Source organism: Haemorhous mexicanus, chromosome 3 (assembly GCF_027477595.1).
Source record: "Haemorhous mexicanus isolate bHaeMex1 chromosome 3, bHaeMex1.pri, whole genome shotgun sequence".
Taxonomy (NCBI): Eukaryota; Metazoa; Chordata; class Aves; order Passeriformes; family Fringillidae; genus Haemorhous; species Haemorhous mexicanus.
The window spans coordinates 24,016,806-24,036,904 of NC_082343.1; the positions used below are offsets into that span (position 1 = coordinate 24,016,806).

Genomic DNA, 20,099 nt, shown 5'->3' on the forward strand with positions numbered 1-20,099 from the left:
GAGGAGCCGCGGCCGCGCAGGGGCCGAGCGGGGACGGGAGGCGCGGGAGGGGGCCCGGCCCGGGGCCGCGGAGCGGGGAAAGCCAGTGCTGTCACATCGCTGAAATCACACGGTGTGTGAACCCGTGCTGGCTTTCTTGCTAAATTCAAAAAGTGATCTGTTTATTTACCTGTTTAGTGAATTCCGGTGCGTTACCAAGTGCTGCGGTGTTACCATCCAGTTTATCTCCAATATTCACGTTTTATGAGGTAAAAAAGGGCTGAGACGGGCTCCAGACCGACTCTGAGTTACAGTGTGACAACAGTCTTGCTGCTTAATCTGGAGATGTATTAGTCTGGTTTGTTCTGTTCAAATACATTAAATGTTCTTGTGGCTATGGTTTAATATGTGTTATAGGTATTTTTAATGATGCAGCGATAGTTTGTCTGATTTCCAGATGTAGGGAAAAAAGCATACATTTTAATTGCTGTATATCAAATTAAAGTCTCATGTTCCAGCTAAGAGTGTCTGACACGATCCATTACCCTTTCTCACATCCCAACAATTTTTCCCAAACTTTGCCCTGGCGGCTGTCTGCCCCGAGCTGATTGATTGATTGATTGAGGAGTGCTAGCAGGAACAGTGCAGCTGCTTTCTTAGGGTGAGATAAAGGGGAGATGACTACTCATGTCCATGCTTATGGCTACTACATGTTCATAGTGGCTTATAGTTGGATTGTAACATGATGTAGTTGTGTTTGCTGTTCCTTGATACTTGCCTCGATGGCAGCACATTATGCTAAAATTATATACTTTTGAAAAACCTTTGGTGTATGTGTGCTTCCTAGAATATGTCAGGAAGATATTTGTCAAGACTTTTCCTGCTTTGGGAGTTTTGTGGTCTTTGAAGAACTGGTTTTGTGACAACTTTTGGCAGATGGCTATCAGAAATGCAAGTAAGCAAGCTGTAACTCCTTTATGCTTGCTGTTTTTCATGAGCTGGAGAGAAAGATTAGCAAGGACAAGGTAAGAGCAGCAGTGGTTGCCTGCAGGTGCCTCAACAATTGAGGATTTGCAGTCTCACAGTTTAATGTACACAACAGAGCTCACAATAAGAAAACACTGAAATGCCAGAGCCACAGGAAAATCTTGAACCAAAGTTTGTACTTTTAAGACACAAAATTTACAAAAAGCAGGAAATCATTACAAAAACTTGCAGGAAATTGGGATTTGTTGTTTTAGTTCTCCTAAGGCCATCTATTTGAGATTTTTTTATCTATTTTCTATGGATGTGAAATTTGGGCATGCATGTGGCCCTATGACTGTATTTGTCTGACAGTTCTTTACTACGGATAAAAGCTGCTGGAAGTTCTGGTAAGCTGTTACAGCTTTCAGGAATGTTAAATTCTTACAGGTGCAATGAAAGTAACCACCTGAAAGGAAGAAAGATTCCATGTGGTATGGTTTGGAGGAGAATTGTCAGAAGAACTTGACCTTTTATCTGTCTGCTGCTGATGAAACTGCAGTTTGGAGGTTACAATAAAAGGGCTTAGGTTCGCTTAGTCCGGCACTTAGATATTAGCAGATCCATATAATGATTTTTTTCCCCCATGCAGTCTGGAAGTTGGCTTGCTTTGGGCTATTTCTTCTCTTGGATTCTTTTCTTTTCCTTCTCTTGTCTTGTTTTAATTTTTTTTATTTGGTTGCGTTTTTTTGTTTGGTTGTTTTTTATCCCTCTCTCCACAGTTCCTCTGTCACATTCAGTATATGGGTGCTTCTGGATTAGATGTGACATGATAATCAAATAGTTGTTTGTGAGATTGATGCTGCTTTTTTTATAGAAACTATGCATAAGGAGTTAGATTTATGTTAGCATATAGAATCACAGCATAGGTTGGGCTGGAAGGGACCTTAAAGATACCTAGTTCCAAACCCTTGCCAAGGGCAAGGATGCCACTCACTAGATCAGGTTTCTCAGAGCCCCATCCAGCCTGGCCTGGGACACTTGAAGGGATGGGGTATCTACAATCTCTTCTTGCTTTTTGTTGTCTCCTTTATTCTGGATATCCTTCCTTCTCTGTATCCCTATTTGTAATTTTTGTTTCTGGACATAAGCCCTAGAGGGCAGCAAAGCAACCAAAGCGTTCAGAAGGTGCAAATTGGGCCAGTCTGAAGATTCTCTTTATGAGCCTGTCAGGTTTTCATTCTTGGACATTATGCCTTTCTTCTTAAAACGTGTATTCCAAGTCATAGTTTCAGGGGGAAGGTTTGTGTTTGGGCAGGGATCCTTGGGGTACAAAGTGGATTGCAACAGAGGAAGGGAATTAGGGAATGGACAAGTTGAAGACTAGGAAGGTGAAGCAGTTGCTTCCTCCCTTTTAGTGAAATTACTAAAAAGTAGAAACAGAAGCTTAAAAGGAAACAGCTTTCCCTATCCTCCATTAACTAACTCAGCTTAAAACCTACACGGCTTCTGAGGATGCTCCTGAAGCCTCTTGCAATTTTTGTTGGTGTGGGTTCTTGGAGTTCATTGCAAACCAGACTCTGATTGGAGTGTGGACTCCTGTATATTATTACCTTACAGTGAGGGTTAATGAGGGTATTAACTGTTGAGTGGTGAGCTAGGGGAAAGTAAAGACTGTTTAGTCAAAAGAAGCTAAATTCTTAAAACGAGGTTTTAACATGTCTATATTACTATAAAATAATTTGGGATGGAAATGACCTCTAAAATTGAGTCCAACCACTAACCCAGCACTGCCAAGTCCTTCACTAAACCACATCCCTAAGTGCCACATCCATGCTTCCTTTAAATAGTGCCTGGGATGGTGACTCCACTACTTCCTTGAGCAGCCTGTTGCAATGCTTGACAGCTCTCTCCGTGAAGAAAGTTTTCCAAATATCCAATCTAAACCTCTCCTGGTACAACTGGAGGCTGTTTCCTCTCCTCCTGTTATTACCTGTGAGAAGAGACCAATCCCCACCTGGCTATAGCCTCCATTCAGGCAGTTTTGACAGCCATGAATATTCCCCTCAGCCTCCTTCTTTCCAGGGTTAACAACCCCAGCCCACTCAGCTGCTCCTCATAAAATTCGTGCTCCAGACCTTTCACCAGCTTCATTTCTCTTTGGGTGCTCTTCAGCACCTCTTGTATGTTATGCCCATCTCAACTATAAATTTCTAACTCTTTAAATTCTAGGTCAGGGAAAGTATTGCAGATCACATGTCTCTCCTTTTTATCTTATGGTGACAGTTTCATGCTTTCAGTTTTTTTGGAAAGAGCATTTTGACAGTTTCCTGTCTTGGGAATGTTGCCTTACACCATTTAAAATCTGTGTCTTTAAATATTTTTAGAAAGAGGTCAACAGATTTGTGATGCCTCACTAGAAAAATTATAGATAGCTGATGTGTGTTGTGTGAAACCCAAAGAAAATAGGATGACTATGGAAACCTTTTGGCAATATCCAGCCTGGAAACTTGTGCTTTAATGTGAAGGTTTATAATTGTTCCATAAAGAAAAGCAAGTTCTTTGTCGTCATAAGCACATTAAGAAAAGCATGCCTGGGATCAAGGTAATTTCAGATAAATTACACTGCTTGGAGTCTGTTCACGCCTCTGCTGGAAAATACATAGGTGTCGTCCATCAAGTGCTGTGTTTCTTTTATATTAAACACAACTAGACCTGCTGGGTGGTAAGTGGGAGGCTTAGAGTGGACAGGGTGAGATTTTTTAGTTCTTTTACACTGATGGTTGTTGCTGTGTTTCATTCAACATTCTTGAATTTTTCAAGGACTTCACATTTTAGTGGAACCAGTGGAAGATGGTGGGTTTTCTACAGCTCTAGAAAATCAGGCCTTCAGTCTCAAGCTAGCATTTATTAGTATTTTTGAATTCTAGTCTTAATGTTTTAAGGCAGAAATCAGTAAAAATTTGTTCTATAACTGGTCATTAAAATGAAACAGCAAAGCATTTCCTGCCTTTCTACTGTTAGTATCTCCCAACTAAGAATTTTTTTCTTTGTTTTCTTTCATTTTGTAGTGCTTTTTTCTAGTTGAAGATGTCAAGAGTTACCTGCTTTTGAGATCTGAATGGAATTCTTCTGCATCAGAACAGTTGGTAACTTATTCTTGGGAGAGGAAGAAAGTCATGTTGCAGTTCTTTGAGAAGTTTAAGGACTTCAGCAGCTGTAGACACTTTTTCCTATTTAAATGCCTGTCACCAGGTATCATATCAAAATTTGAGACTCAGACTGTGTTGTACAGTGTTAGTGGTAGATACACTGAATGGAGTGGGGAGTGTTAGGACTTGGCACTCTGTTAAAAATAGTATTTTGAGATAAGTTATTTGTTGCACTGTCGGAAGGCTTGTTCAGGAACGAGCATAATGGGTTAGTGCTAACATCCCTCTTGCCCAGTACTTTGATCCCGACACTTCTACGGAGGAACTCATTTTGGAGTGGGTGCCATAGTCTCCATTCTGTGTTGGCAAGAAGCCTATTCTTGGTCTTCTAAAGATTTTAACTCTGAAGTGTAAAGCTTGGTATCTTTAAAAAAAAAATTCTTATTCCTATGGACGTGTTACAAAAACTTCTGTTCCACCTTTACGTATTTGTAGACTTGCTTCAGTGACTTCCTACTTGTGAATGTTATTGACACTGTATGATTACATTTTTTTCCTTAAAATAAATTATTTTCTCTTTTTCTTGACAGGAGGGACAGCTGTTCCTGCTCAGCCCTTTCAGTATCATTGTTTCATTTCTCTTCAGTTGATCTAAATATCTGGTGAGCTGTACTGCTTGCAAAGAGTAAAGAGGTTCTGTGGCCATTTGAATATGATAAAACACTGTGGGAAAAGATGAATGTAGCTGACTTCATCTTGTGCTACATAGGCAACTCAGGACAACAGGTCATTTCAGAAAGTCAGTCTACAGATACCATTTAACCACTTATAATTTTGCATTCCCTTTTTAAAGGAAATTTTGGTAAGAGCTGGCAGTATGTCTTTGAATCAGAGCATTGACATTCAGTATTGTCAGTGAAGATTCTCAGACTGTGTATGAAGATCTTGTGTACATGGCTGAAATGGTAGCACCTCTTTACAAATAATTCGGGTTTAGGGCCAGTTGTTTCCCACAAAAGGGAAAAAAGATACTGTAATTGTTTTGGTAAGCTAGTGTGCTTTTGCTTTGTCCTCTTTCACTTTTGCATAGTTACCTAAACCACTTTTCACAGGACTGTTCAGCAGAAAGCAGAGGTCACCTAGTTGATACTTAAAGTTGTTGAACTTCTGTAAGAAATGTAGTTTGTTTCTCCTGCAGGATTTTTACATTTTTGTGTGTTTGTTGTGGTTTGGGAGGGGTTTTGTTTGTTTTTCTAAATGCAAAGCAAATGCTTTGATTCCATGCGGCTGGGGAAACTGTGCTAAACTTAGGCTTTACTCTTGTCAGGTTGCCTGTCACTGTGCTAACTTGAAGAGGTGACCATTTGCTGTGAGGTAATGATGTTTATGCTCTCTCCTATGAATTTCTCCTCCTTTTCCTTCCATGAAGCAACATCACAAAAGGAATACACTGTGCAAGATTTTCTCCTTGCAGTTAATAGTACCAAGTGCTTATTTTGATGAGAAAAATGTTCTTTAAAACATTCTAGAATAAGAAAAGAAAATGCTCTGCTCTGTTACCATTGCTGCGTGCCTAATCCTGAAAGAGAGAACTTTGCCCCAAACACCTTAAAGTTTGTTTGGGATCCAGCCAGTGTATGTAATTGGAAATTGAATTTCCAGTCAGGAAAGGAAAATGAAGGGAGAATAATGGAAACATCAGTAATAGGTTGGACAAATTATGTAAAATTACTGTAACCCTCTACTGCCCATCCATTTAAGATCCAGTGTTATTGCAGGAGTCATCTTGGGGGTTCTGAAAGAACCAAATGATAAGAACTTCACTTGAGGAAGATGATGTATTTTTTTTCCACATGATGTACATGGAAAAAAGGTGTAAGGAGTGGTGTAGTAACCTGAAGTGGCAACATTTTTTGCTGTATGTCTTAGGTCTTGGACTGTCAGAACATTTTATGCTGTAGCAGACTGGCGCCTTCTGCTAAATTTTGTCCTCCATTGGTTACCCTACCTGGCTTCTTGTGCTTTAAGGGTGGGGGAAGGAGGGAAGTGTAAAGTAACACTGTCTAGGGCCAAAAGAAAGTCCCTGATGTATTACAAGAGTCTGTATTTCTGCTTCCTATCTTGCTGTTTCTATAGAAAAGTCTACACTGTTTCTTAGAAGTCCTTGTGTTATGGAACTGTGCTGGATTTGAAAGGTCAGTGTTGCTGGACTGTGTAGATACCAAAACATTACTGCTATTTAAGAGTCATATTTTCCTGCTGTAACTACTGTTTGACTCACAGATATCTCTAAGATGGAGTTGCAAGCAACAAAAATATAGTAATTAATGATTTTTTTTCTCATACAAGTAAAATTTATTTTTGCACGTGGAAATCGTTATTATAATACCATTTCACTGGAATTTTCTAGGAGTACAAATGGTTCTCTTTAAAGTATCCTGTTAAAAAACCCAGCAGCTAAACAACAAACAAATCAATATGGCTGTATCTGGCTCTTCAAGTTGTATTGTACAGTGTTTCCAGGAATTATGTTCTCTCTTGTCCTGCCTGAGGCAGATAATGATTACATAAATATAAAACTGAAATCTGCAATTTTGCGTTTGAGGGTATGGATCAGTACACAAAGGGTCAATCTACAGTAGCAAAATTGTCCTTGGAAAGAATGAACTGTTCACAAAATTTCTGCTGAAGTGTTTGTTAAACTGAGAGGAAAAACAAAAGCTCATGCTTACACAACTTCAGGGTGGAAATGTTGGATACCACTAGGACCTTGCTATTGTTGGTTTCCACACAGTTTTTAGTAAAACACCCACTCAACTTCACTCTCAGCCAGTGCTTTAAATTCTCTCATTGCTGGAGATGATGTTTTTACTTGCTCTTGTATAGTTCACTATCTTCCATCTAAATGACATCCCTTTTAGTGAAGGTGGCTTTTGTCCTCAGTTAAATTAAACTAATTAAAATTGAAATATGTTACAGTCTGGGAACTTGTTCTAAGAGATCCGTTTGTGTTAGACCCATATTGTTCTACAAAACTGAAGAGATGAGCCAGGTTTCAGAGTTACACTCTGAGCCCACTGCCAGAGATCCCTCCCTATGGATACTGCAGAACTGGCAAGGGCATTTTTGATATGTGTTGTTCTGCTGGTTTGTTGTGTAAACCTACACTTCTAACAAGTGCATTCCCACCACATCCACTCGTTCCCTAATTTCTCCTTCCCATGTGCCACATGCTGTATTTTAGTTTCATAGCTGCAGATAGGTCTGGATATTCTAAAAGAATGTCCTGATACCTCTCTGCACTGTGTGACTTTACAAAGAAGCTTTTGTATTAATTAACTGGTAGCAGTCTTGGCTTCACAATCATAGATGGAAGCAAAAAAAAAGAATCTGCTTCTACTTGTAAAAAAATTAACCAAAATTACAAAAGACAAACCTCCCCCCCAGCAAGTGTGCAAGTGTTTATGAAAATCAACAGCTCATGTGTTACTAGTTACTAGGTATGAATATGAGTCCAGTTCTGATAAAGACCATGGAAAAAACTGCTTTTAAGATATGATCAAATTTAGAAAATTAGTAATTTTTTTCTCAGTGCAATTGCTGGAGATAACAATAAGACACTAGTTAGAATGAGAAAGTTTGTTATCACTTCATTTACATTTTAAATGAAAAAAATGGCAGTACTATGCTAGTTACAAAACCCTTCCCTCCTTCCCTGCCAGATTTATGCTCCTCAGTTCTTTGGCTGCTTCTGCTTTTCCCTCCCACTGTCAAAGAATGCAACAAAGTTTTGTCTACACAGAAAGCAGTAATGCATGTGAGTAATGTGAGTAATGCTGTCTGTTGACATTAGTAAGTGGGAAATATGTGATGAAATGCTAAACTCAGAAAAAATATGAAATAAAGTGACATGAGTTTAGTCTGCTTTTTTTTCCCTTCTCTATTCTAGGGTTTTTTTGGTTTTTTTTTTTTGGAGGAGAGGTTGATTTCTGGCTGTTGATAAACCTTCCATAACTGAAAAGTATGAGGAACTGGTATGGTAAAGTCTTAAGGTAAACTTTATAAAATATGTGGCTTCAAAGCAGGAATTCTGAGTACATGTAAGGCAAAACCTATAAAATGTAAGCTCTGTGCAAGAAATTTATGCACTGTGCTGAGGATAGTTTTATGCTGGGTACTCTTTAAGGTGTGTTTTTTGGAGAGGCTGCTTGGAAAGAAGCACTAGCAGTGCTTTTACCACTGTCAGCCTCACAGGTGGGATGTTTCTGTCCAGAAAACAAACAATGAGGCTTTTAAGACTGTTGGGCTTTTTAAATTTACCAGAGAGTATAATCTGGGGAGTCTGACTCAGTATTATTTGGGAATTCTTGGTATTATTACATTCTTGGAAAGTGCTACATAGTAGATTACAAAGAAAAGAAAAAAAAAAAAGATCCTGCAAGCTAGCACAAGCATATTCCTAACTAGGAGTGATTTTTTCTGAATCTGGGCCTAAACCATCTAATTTTCAGTTTTATTCCTTGGACAGTATGTAATGAAAACATAGGATTAAAAGTGGCTCTAAAAAATATTGTTATATTAGAGACTACTAGACAACAGTTGAGAGATAAAGATGCAATTAGTAACAATATGGTAATTCAGCCTTCAGAGCTCCTTGCTACTTTACAAAAAACAATCACCCAGAACTATGGGTTCTTAGGTTTATTGTGGAGAGAGCATGCAGATAAAATTATTTGTTACAATTACTTAGCAGGGCCCTGCATTCTGTTAGAATTCAAGCAAACTGCATCCAAACTGCTTAATTTTGCTTTGTTTTATATTGATTGAGAGACACAGGAAAAATGAGGCCAGTGAAATACACAATAGATGTGGTAATTCAAAAAACCCCACCAAACCTGGAACCAAAGAAACTATGGGTATTTTCTATCCCTTCTCTGAGTAACAACACCAGCAGGTCACTGCCTCTGCTCTGGGGCAGGGAGAGACTGTGTCCATGCCAGGACAGCTTGGAGCCAAGAGGATTGAGTAGACACAGCTGCAGTGAGGGGAAAGGTGATGGTGGCTGTTGTCCCAAACAAGATGTGTGATGACTTTATGTTGGGTTCTAGGAGTTTCATTTTTTTCCCCTCCCTTACTCTGGAAATCCAAGATGCTTTCTCCTATTGAAATAAATGGAGATGGACATACTGTCCAAATGGGGGAAAAAATTTTATGCCCTTTTGAGGTGTTCTTTAAGAAGGAACAGTTCCTCCCTGTTAGCCCACACTCCAAATGTTAGATGTATAAATAAAAACTGGCTGTGTACTCCTCATCAGTTTTATTTTGAGATTTTTTTTTCTTACTTTTCAGAACATTGGATTTTTTTAGTTATTTTTCCATAATTTTTACCCATAAAAACTCTGGAGGAAATTCAGTAATGCCAAAACCAGAAAAGTGTTAATATATGTTGTTTGGCAAATGTTGTGGCTGCTTAAAAATATTAACATATCTCAGTTCCTAGGTCTACAGTCTGCTGTGCAACTGGATATTTTTTTGAGTTTATTTCAGAGCCCAGAAATAATTGGACCTTTAGGAACCTCAGGCTGAACTTGATGAGTATCTCAAGATAGTGTAGAAATAAATGTAACAGTTTCAGTAAGATGCACAGATATCTTCTCAAATTCTTTCCTTTTCGTGGACACATGTGCTTGTTAAACTACTGACTTGCCTTAGTTTTAAGGACTTTTGTTTCTCATTTCTCTTCCCAAAAGATAGCAAATAAGGTTAATTACAAGCAACTAAGTATTCATGGATGTTATTACTTAACAGGAGGCCTTTGCCTGCATTCCTCTGGGGATAAGAATGTGTACAAAAATGACTGCTTTATTGATCGAATGTAAAAATAAATAAATAAAGCTATAATTGTTTCTCCATCTTAGTTGGGATTCAGATTTTTTTTTTTTTGTTTTTGTTCAGTATGTGTATGGCAGTGTAACTTGTGTATTACCTTCTGTAATTTGTTATTCTATCAATTAATGTATTTTATTTTGACAGTTTATCAAAAGCCATATGGTAGTATACAACTTGAACTCGAAGATCGAATGCTCTTTTTGCTTTTAGGGTTGGTGGTAGTTTGTTATAGCTGTGGTATGATTCTTGGTTTTGACAGTTTATTTTTTAAAATAGCAAAAGGAAGCGTGCAAAACAGAGAAGAAATCAAAAAGACCTTAAATAAACCAGTTCTTTCCAATATAAACCAGCTAAATTCTTAGCCTATGAGATGTCCCTAACTACCATGTTTTATTACCCATTTGATGCTGTGACAGTGAAATGAGAAGTCCCAAAGTACTGGCAGAATCTAACAGCAGAAGCCTTGTCCAGCTTTGGAAGAACTGGGTTTGTCCAGACTGCGAGGCAGCAAGAGCTGACAGATGAGCATTACAGCAACTTTTCATGCATTTGAAAACTTGCAAAAGGGTTGGTGATTTTTGTGACTGCAGAAGGAAGAGTTTTTACTGGCTTCAAAGACCAGATGACTTAGTGGCATTTTAGGAAAAGCTTTCTCACAAGATTTGTTAGAGGTTGGAACAGATTGCCAAGAGACTCTAGTGGCTGACAAAGGGAAAGTTTTTAAAGTTACTTTAGTGTCTCTCAAGGGTGAACCATGTGATACAGTGAGAGAAGTGAGCTCTTTCCAGTTCCAGTGTTTTTATTTCATAAATATTGTGGGGTTAAATGACCTTCCCATAAATTAATTATTGGAATTGATGTTTTCAAGGTGTTCGTGTGTATGAACACTGGAAGTTGACAGTCATGTTAGTAAATGGGTTGATATAAACACAGGCTGCTGCCAAAGAGGGACATGTCTTAGCTGCCCTTTTCAGGCTGGTTTTCAATTCAGTGGGGTGACAAATATGCACAGCTTAGATGAAGGCAAATCTGTCCCTTTTGCAGCAGCATCTGCTCAGTGTGACCATGGAACAGGAGCTTAAGGCTCTGCAGCCAAAGGATGGTCACTTTCTGGAGTGATTGATCCTACTATGTCTCGACCTAGAGCCATATTCAGGAAAGAACAGGCTGAAAGAGCAGCATAATGCAAGACAGCTGAATGTCTTCTATAGCAAACTATCACTTTTTATATTAGCCTTAAGTGGAAGTGTTAGGTATTTAGTTCTCTCCCAGTAGGCTTAAGCAAACCTGCAAATTAAGCAACTCCAGTTTTCAAATTTAAAAAAAAATGCTAGCTGGAGAGAGGTAACCCACTAATAATGAAGTCGGACAGAGTACATGTCCTGCTACAAGCGGAGCTTTACCACCAGCTCTGCATCATTTCCAAAATTTACCAGTGATGGTGAGAAAATCAGTATAGAATTCAAAAAAATCACAGTAAGACGTCACAGTGTCCCTCTGCTCTAGTGGTGAAAAATTCATACTTCCAGATTCCAAAAGAATCATATTTTGCAGGGGGGAGAAAGTCCAAAGGAGGTAGAAGATACAGGAGAAATCTTCCATTTGTTATTGGGCCTGGCAGAGATGGAGTTCATTTTCCCCCCAGCAGCTCCCAGAGCTGTGCTGTGCACTGGCAGCTGTGAAGGTGCCCATAAGACAGCAGTGTTTTGGCTGTTGCTGAGCAGCGCTGGCACTGCATCAGTGCTGTCACTCCAGCATCTTCCCCTCACCGGGAGGATGGGGCTGGGCAAAATCTTGGGATGGAACATCACCAGGACAGCAGACTCACTGACCAAAGGGATATTCCATACCATGTGATGCCTGCTCAGATACAGAAGCTAGGGAAAAGGAGTAGGGAGGGGGGACATTTGTTATTTACAGTGTTTTTCCTCCGGAGCAACCACTGTGTGCTGAAGCCCTGCCTCCTGGGAAGTGGCAAGACATCACTCACTGATGGGAAGTAGATAATAAAATCTTTGGGTTTATTTCCTTTGCTTGTGTGCACACTTTTTTTTTTTTTTTTCCTTTTGCTGTAGTAACCTGTTTTTTCTTGACCTACAAGAGTTTTTTTCAATCTTATTTTGCTGGGAAAGGGAGTGATAGAGCAGCTTGATGGGCATGTGGCACCCAGCCAAGGTCAATCCACCACAATTCGATACAGCGTTTTAGTCATTTGCAGTGTTACAGGGTAGATGTAAAACCAATGGAGATAAAATTGCACCTTTGACATGAAACTTTGGATTAAGCATGATGCTGAAAAATTAGGTAATCAGAGACTGGACCACGCAATGCAACATAAACTGCAGCCAGCCCACACTTCATGGAGTTCTAGGAAAAAAGTCTTCAGTTTCTTACTCTTAGGTCACCTCGTTCCCACTTCTGATTCTGTACTTGCTGATTCAGTTTGAACCCTTTTTCCTGTAAAGGTCTCAAAATTCCTGTAATGTATGTCAGCTGCCAGGTGTCTCCTATGTCACAGATATTCCTGCAGATATTCCAGCAGAAGCTAAGATACTAAGAAGCTAAGTGTGCACTTATTCCTTTGGCACAGTGGTTTTGAGGAATAATGAAACACTACTCTGCATCCCAGTTTTCCAAATCTCACTCTTGGTTGTTAGCAGTTGTGTAAATTCAGTGTCAAAGGCTACATGTACAATTTTGTCAGAGAGCTTAGAATCTCTTCAGGTTTGGCCTGCGGTGCTGAAGCTAGCAGAAACTAAATAAACTGGGGTCTTTATATGGGTTTGTTGGTTTTCTTAGCTTTTATAGAGATGGGGCAACTGAGAGATGTTTTAAAAGATTTTATTCTGTTATTCTCGATGAAGGGTGAGACATAAGAAATGTAAAACTCAATGCTATTCCATCAGAAGCTAACTTATTTTCTGGTTACAATACTTTATAAATGTTTTTTAGTCTATTAGCTTTTACCACACAATGCTGCTATTACTTCTAACACTAATCACCTAGATTTTTACCCTGTGTAGTGTAGTGTATATTATTACAATATATCTTCCACAGTTCTAATTCTCTAAAATATCTAGTCTTTTTACAAAACCATATTTTACAAAATCTTATTTTAAAACTTATTAAAACCTATTTCTAGTTCAATCTCTCTCTCAACAATGTTATCTCTATTCCATGACCTTCCTAAATCAACACACCTTATTTCAGTGTTTATATACAAACATACAAAACTATATGAACTTTCTGTCAAGTTTTAAAAATTCTTTATAAATCCATTTCTCACATGGATGGTTGCTAGGGGTACTTAGATGTGTAAAGATGCAAATAAATGCTTCTATGGGCTCTTTTAAACCCCAATATTTCAGGGACAGTTAGTGGCCTTTTTGCAGCTTCAGGCACTTATGGTTTTTTTTTTCCCCCTAGCCTGCCTCTGTTTGGCAGCAAATGCAGGTGTCCAGTGTACAGATAATCACCAGTTTAAAAGAGGCTTCTGTGGCACAGCTAATTCCTGCCTGGCAGCTGGGCTGTCCCACGGGGGCTCTAGAAGTTCCCAGGTGCCCAGCTGTGTGAGGGGCTGCTGGCACCAGGATGCTCAGGGACTCGATCTGTAGCTGCTGCGGCAATGAAATTGTCACCTGCCTTCACCCCTCGAGTCTCACACTCTTTGCTTAAAAATGCTGTAGGAGGCTGGTGGCAGGGAGATCAGACTTCTCAGGCAGGTCTGTGTCACAGTCAGAGTTTGGTCACAGCTGTGTGGCTGAATCGGATCATGTGCGTGGTTGTGCTGGAGCTGACTGTGGTTCCTGGCTGTGCTGTTGTCCCGGCCCAAGCCTTACCCAGGAGAGAGAAAGCTGGGCAGTGCCAGCATTCTGTGGGAACAGTGGTAGTGGTTAAAAATCCCGGCTGACACAGGCCATCGTTTTTGCCATGCTTTATTTGCTCACACAGTGAGAAATAGCTTTTCCTCTAGCAGATGAACATGCAGAAACATACTCTCCACGTCTCCAATACGCCTTGAGCTGCCGAGCCTGAAGGTGTTACACTTAATGAGGCATTACAGCAAGCAAATGCCAGTGCCAGCAAGAGAAAATATGCCTTTTAAATTTAAAAGATCTGAGTAATTTTCCATTTACTGATAAATTGGTATGGGGGAATAACAAAGTCGATTAATCTCTGAATGAAAACTTGGTGTCAGTTAGATATCTCAAAGAGTTCAAGACCTGTCAAAGGTTATACTTAAACGGTTTGTCTCTCTGATTCCACGGAGCTGTTAATCAGTTTGACCACTTCCTACCAAGTAGCCTTCTAACAGAAATCATCGTAGGCAAGCATGAAGCGCGACCCGGGATGAGGGTGGCGAGCTTCGCGGGGACCCACCCGGGGTGGGATGTAGCGGTGCCTCCCGCCGCCAAGAGAGCGGCTGCCGGGAGTTCTGAGCGGTCTTTAAGCACTCCGCGTTTGTCACCGGCGAGGGGTCGAGCACGGCGGCAGCCACCCCCGAGCGCGGGAAGAGGCCGGCGGAAGGCGCCGTCCGCCGGGGACGGGCCGAGCGCTCCCGGGGCTCGCAGCTCGCGGCGCGGCGCGGCCCCAGACGATGGCGCTGCAGCCCCGGCGTTGTGGCGCGGCGGCGGCCGGCGGGGGTCGCTGCGGGGCGGGCCGGCGGCGGCGGCGGCGCGGGGCTGCGGTGCGCGGGAGGCGGCGGCGGTGCCGCACAGCCGCTGGTGCCGGTCCCGGCGGGGGCATGAGGAGCGCGGGGCGGGCGGGCGGCGGCGCGGCAGAGCGCGGGTCGGCGCGGCCCTGAGCGGAGCCTCCGCGCCGCGCTGCGCTCCCGCTCAGCGACTATGGCCGGGGGAAGGCGAGGGCTGGTGGCGCCTCAGAACACGTTCCTGGAGAACATCGTGCGAAGGTCTAACGGTAAGGGGGCACCGGGGGCCAGCTCTCGCCGGCCGCAAGGAGCCCGCCGCGTCCTCGACGGGGACAGTGCCGGGAGGTGGGCGCCGAGCCCCGGCCGCCGCCGGGAGGCTCCGCCGAAGCGGCGCGTCCAGGTGCCGGAGCCGGTGCCGGCTGCGCCGCCCAGGTCCTGCCGAGAGCCCCCGGCCCGGGCGGCGGGGCTCGGGCTGCAGGTGCACCGGCACGGCGGGCACCCAGCGAGCCCCGGCGGCCGCGCCGTGCCCGCGGCGGGCCGGGATCCGCGCCCCGGGGCGAGCGGGGGCAGCGCCCGGCCCCGGGCGGGGTATCGGGGCGTCCGGTGGGCGGCGGGGGTGGCAGCGGCTCCGGACCGGGAGGAGGTGCGGGGGTTCAAGGTGGTCCCTGGGCTTGGAGAGCCGGGTGCGGGGGCATCGGCCAGGGCTGCCTGCCCGAGTTGAAAGGGAAGGTTTGTCTTAAGTGAAGAGAGAGTTTGCCATTTTAAGGGCTGAGGGCAGATATTGCTTTTTTTTTTTTTTTTAATTTTATTTTTTGGTTGTTTTTGGGTTTTTTTCCCTAGTGCACTGTAACCAGGTCTGTCTCTTGGAAAACTGTGGAGTGGAAAATGCCTCGAATTTCACAATTGCATGCAAATATGTATTAATGCTATCCAGATTCTTTCACTTAAGGACTTAGCAAAAGCTGCTCCCTCTGTAAGCCGGCGACCATACAAGCGTTCATGGATTTGTTTAACCTAGGCATGTGCATTTCTTTTAAAGCCCCGAGCCTAAGTTGTGCCATTTTTAGTGTTCTAGTGACTTCAGTGGGGCTACTTCAGGGGTTAGGAACTTGTAGTATTGGTGAGAATATGAGGATCAAGCTCCTTTTGAAGACAAGACGAGTTAATTAATTAAAAAAATAGTCAGTTTGTTCTGATAAGGCAAAGACAATTAACCCTCTTGATAAGCAGCTAAAAACTCAAATGATCCCAAGAATGATTTTCAAATTTTTTAACTAGGCAGTATTATTTGAGAACTAGCCTTTGATAAGACCATATTTTCACATAAGATGTTGAGGCTCTTTTTATAGGTTATTTCTCTCTGCAACTTTCCTGTAGAAGGAAGGGGGCTGGAGGCTGCATTCCTGAAAAAATTACTTTCCAGTCTTACAGTGAATCTTACCCTCTTTTTTTTATTTTATTTAATGTCTTTAAAAATTAATGTTACATGTCATCACATCCAGGCTGCTTCTCTAATCTTCCAACAACAGTTATTGAAGGTTTTTCTCAAAACTGTCTCGACTTTGTAGATTATTTTCTTCATTAAAAACCAATTTCCTCTTTTGGCTTTCAGTGCCAAAGCCTTGATGCAATAAATCAGTTGAGGCTTGGAGATGGGGGGAATCGTGCAGCAGAAGCTATGCTCTGTTTCTTCCTCTCTTCCCCCATTATTAAGAAGGTGTCATAACAGAGTATGGTGCTAGACAGCACAGGTAGAATGACAGCACTCCATTTCCAAATGCTCAGCAAGTCCTGAGGACTGTAATCAATACAAGTTTTTAGATTAAGCTGGGTGGGAAGTGATGCACAGTTCAGACACAATTTCTACTAAGACTAGGATAAGCTTAGGGAATTGACTCAGGTTTAGAACCCTATTTTTTCTGTGATGTGCCTTCAAGTTTTTGCTGGACCCAATCCAGCTTTGCTGTAAATGTGCTGCTGTCGCATACCAGTGTTGGATGAATCAGTTTTTGTAACCTTAGTCTGTTTGAAGAGACAGGGATAGACTCCTTTCTCTCGTGCTGAGGCAGGGCTGTGCTGGCCAGCACGGGGGCAGTATGGAAACATGCCACATCTCATCTTGTCCTGCCTACTTGGCCATTGAGATGATTTGGGATGCCCACAGGATGAGTGCTTAAATGGGCCCATAAAGATTGAGGTTTGGCTCCCCTTTCTTGGTTTTGTTCAATTGGGCAGTTATATGACCCACAATGAAGCTGTCTACGCCGTTTGGGATTTGCCAAATAAACCTTGGGCTTGTTGTCAAGCTTGTATTTGCTGGCACATGCAAGCAAGTTGAGTAGTGCCAACAGATATTGGGTGATAGAGATATAGGAATGCTCCTAATTTGCAGAGGATTCCCTTTGAAAAGAGAGGAATTTTGTCATTGAACAGAAATGTTGTACTAAGTGCTTCATGTGGAGGAACTTGTACGTGATATGGGTATCATCAGTCACAGGTGGACTGAGGAAAGGGTGTTTTGGGGCAGGGGGTGTTAACTCAGTGGAAGGGGCTGTATGGTGGTAACAAAGGAATGGGCATGCAGCTTCTTTTGCAAGCATTGCTCTAAGGACAGCACTAATTACACTGTTATTTTACCAGTAGTTTTGACAAGGAATTCTTTGGACAGCCTTTCTGTCAGGTTAGATGTGTGACTGGTGAACTGATGCACATTCTGTGGCTAAAGGTAGTAGCAGTGTGTGTAGATGTGCAAGCTCAGGGGTTTTGCCATTAGGGTTAAAATTTGGCTCATGTTTATAGCTCACCTTCTGCAGCAAGACTCACCTCCAACTCCTTTGGTCTGAATTGTCTGCTTCAGAGTTATTGGGAATGAGAGCTTCTTCACAGGCTGCAAATCAACTGAGACAAGTTCTCATGCACTGAATGCCAGCCAAAAGAGCTGTGCTAGGGTTAGAGCTGCAAAGCACTGCCTTCCCACACACAGGAGTAAAGAGAGCATGGGATGGCCTTAGGTAGCACACAGAGGAAAGAACATGTCATCATCTAGACCTGTGGACCTTGTCTGGTCCTCTGTGATTTCTTCTCACACAAAGACCTTCTGCATGAAGTGTGAGCTTAAGGGTTGTCCTTCTTTGAGATGAGGGACACCATCATTCTGATCTTCTTGTATTTAATGTTCAAAATATGTGTTTCTGTACTAGCCATGCAGAGCTAGAAAAATAAATGTTGCATGCAGTGGTTGGCTGACAAAAATTTCTTTGAAGCATTGAAATATTTAAAGACCAGAACACCCAGTGGGACAGAAAATGAGCCCATGCTGTAACGCAGTGCAGTGTATAAAGAATCACTAGCCCCTGATGCTTTCTGCTAATGTGATATTAATATTTTTCTTGGTAATGTAATACATCCACAGTATACAAGCACTGTAATAATAACAGTTATAAACCTGGATCATGGCCAGGGCACCCAAGTCAACTGGTGCAGCTTATTGTAGAGGATAGTGGTTATTTGTGATATTCCAATGCTTTATCAATATCTGGAGAAAAAAATTATTTTGATTTATGTAAATGTCAGCCAAATTTTTCAGTCCTTCCTTGGTCAAGATTCTCATTGAGGTGTGTGATAATTGTGCATGTATAAGGATAGCAAAAGTAAGTCCTGTCTTTACATGGCTTTGGAATTTGAATGGAAGTCACAGGTACTTTTCTGATTTATGGACAAAATAAGAAGGGTTAGTAAGAAGGCATAAGGCTTGTGTGAATTTAATTTTCCTTTCACAAAATCCCCTGGGAACACACTAAGGAGACATCAGTTATGAAAGCAAACCTGCATCTTTTGATGGAGAATGTAGAGAGTTCCCTGTAGAGGGAAAGAAAAAGCACCTTCAGACACAGATCTTGAGTATAACAGACATTTGCATGATTTATGGCGTTGCTTTCATTACAGGCTATAAAATCCCAGTACAATAAACATTTTGCATCCTGGGCATGCTAACCTTGTACGATCATCTGAGACCTAGAAGAGAAATTAACTTTATTGTAAACACGTCTGAAACTGAAAAGACTGTTTTTGTGTTCAGCCAGAGAAAAATGCAAAGAAAACTTAACAGAGAAAGAGGAATGAAAACAGCAGATCTTCAGAAACTGCAAGAAGACAGCTTGTAGGTTCTGTGTTAAGGGCATTTTCCCAGATGAGAGTGAGACAATGGGTTTTATTGCTTCCTGATCTTCCTTCTTTCCCGTGTTTACAACTGGAGTGGAGACACATTTATGTGTGGAGACACATATATTTTCATATATATTTTCATCCATGCTTTTCACCCAGTTGATCAATACATTGAAATACCTATTCACTACTGACAATCTTTTTTTCTCAGTATCACTGGAATTGAATGTAAAATGTTTTTTTTTTTTTTCCTGATGGCTTTTACTAGGCCAAAAATCTAGTTTTGAATGTGCACCTCTATGCATTTAGGAACATACAACCTGATTTCGTTAAAATTACTTTTATAGATAGTAAGGGAAAAAATGTACAGCACAGAGATGACAGGTAATGTGCTTTAAAAATTAATGTTCTGAAAGCTCAAGAACTTCTCCTGTGATAATTCAATGTATCAATCCAGTTTTACATTAAATCCTAGAACAAGATTATGAAACAAATCTTAATGAAACCTGCTTCTTGGAGAATTGGTTAATGCATTTTTGTAACTCATAGATAAAAGTGAGTGGGGAGTTAGGTCTTGTCTCAAATGTTTTTAAGGCTATAATCACTAAATCAAATGGCTTCTTTAAACTAAAGAAAGACTCCTAATCAATGCAATTAAAGCACGCCTTTTCTGGATTAGTGTTCCGATCATATGGGATGGGAAAAATAAACCCCCCCCGACCAGCTGAAGGATGAGCTCTCACTGCTCAACAGTGGTTTTGTCCTTTAATAAGAGTGGTGCAATGTCTGCCTCTTACCAACTGATGAACTTTCTCATTTCTGAAAATCATCTAATTATCTCATTCTAACATCACATGTGTATAAATGTTGTGGAATTTGGGTTTTAGTGTTTATTTTGGGTTTTTTTTTGGGGGGGGGGTTGTGTTGGATTTTTAGTTTCTCAATATGTACAGTAATTCAAGGATATGTGACAAATCATGCTGTCCATAACATACATATGATACCTTTGGCACAATTTTGGTGCCAGTTCAGCTATTCTGGTTCTGTTATTCTGCAGTAATATGCTTTATTTTAAAAATATAGATAATTATGGAGCTTTTATAGCTACAAGTGTTAGAATGATGCATAATTTTCAATTTAAATTTTTCTCATGGTAGATGCCTACCATGAAATATTTTCTATAACAATGCAAAGTAAGAATGTTGAGATGGAAAATAATTTTTTGTCTATTCTGCTGGCTGCAATTAGTGTTCATTTTCTGTAATGATTTAAAGTGACTCACATGAAGTTGTTGCTTTAGTGGG

General features: G+C 41.3%; 1 protein-coding gene and 1 long non-coding RNA gene across 5 annotated transcripts in view; both read left to right on the forward strand.

The window, feature by feature from the left end:
• The first annotated feature begins 1 nt into the window (after position 1).
• On the forward strand, positions 2 to 10,011 carry LOC132324702 (uncharacterized). 4 transcript variants are annotated; one of them, XR_009485704.1, is made up of 4 exons: positions 2 to 112; positions 4,014 to 4,197; positions 4,685 to 4,756; positions 5,422 to 10,011. It is a non-coding gene; the product is annotated as an uncharacterized LOC132324702 (long non-coding RNA). The 4 variants fall into 4 exon arrangements; XR_009485706.1 differs by having other exon boundaries at positions 4,014 to 4,091; XR_009485703.1 differs by having other exon boundaries at positions 2 to 4,197.
• Positions 10,012 to 14,827: 4,816 nt separating this feature from the next.
• Positions 14,828 to 20,099, forward strand: part of KCNH1 (potassium voltage-gated channel subfamily H member 1) — a 172,616-nt gene continuing 167,344 nt past the window's right edge. Inside the window, exon 1 of the mRNA XM_059841112.1 lies at positions 14,828 to 14,900. Coding sequence (XP_059697095.1) covers positions 14,828 to 14,900 — 73 coding nt within the window. The remainder of the gene's footprint in view (positions 14,901 to 20,099) is intronic.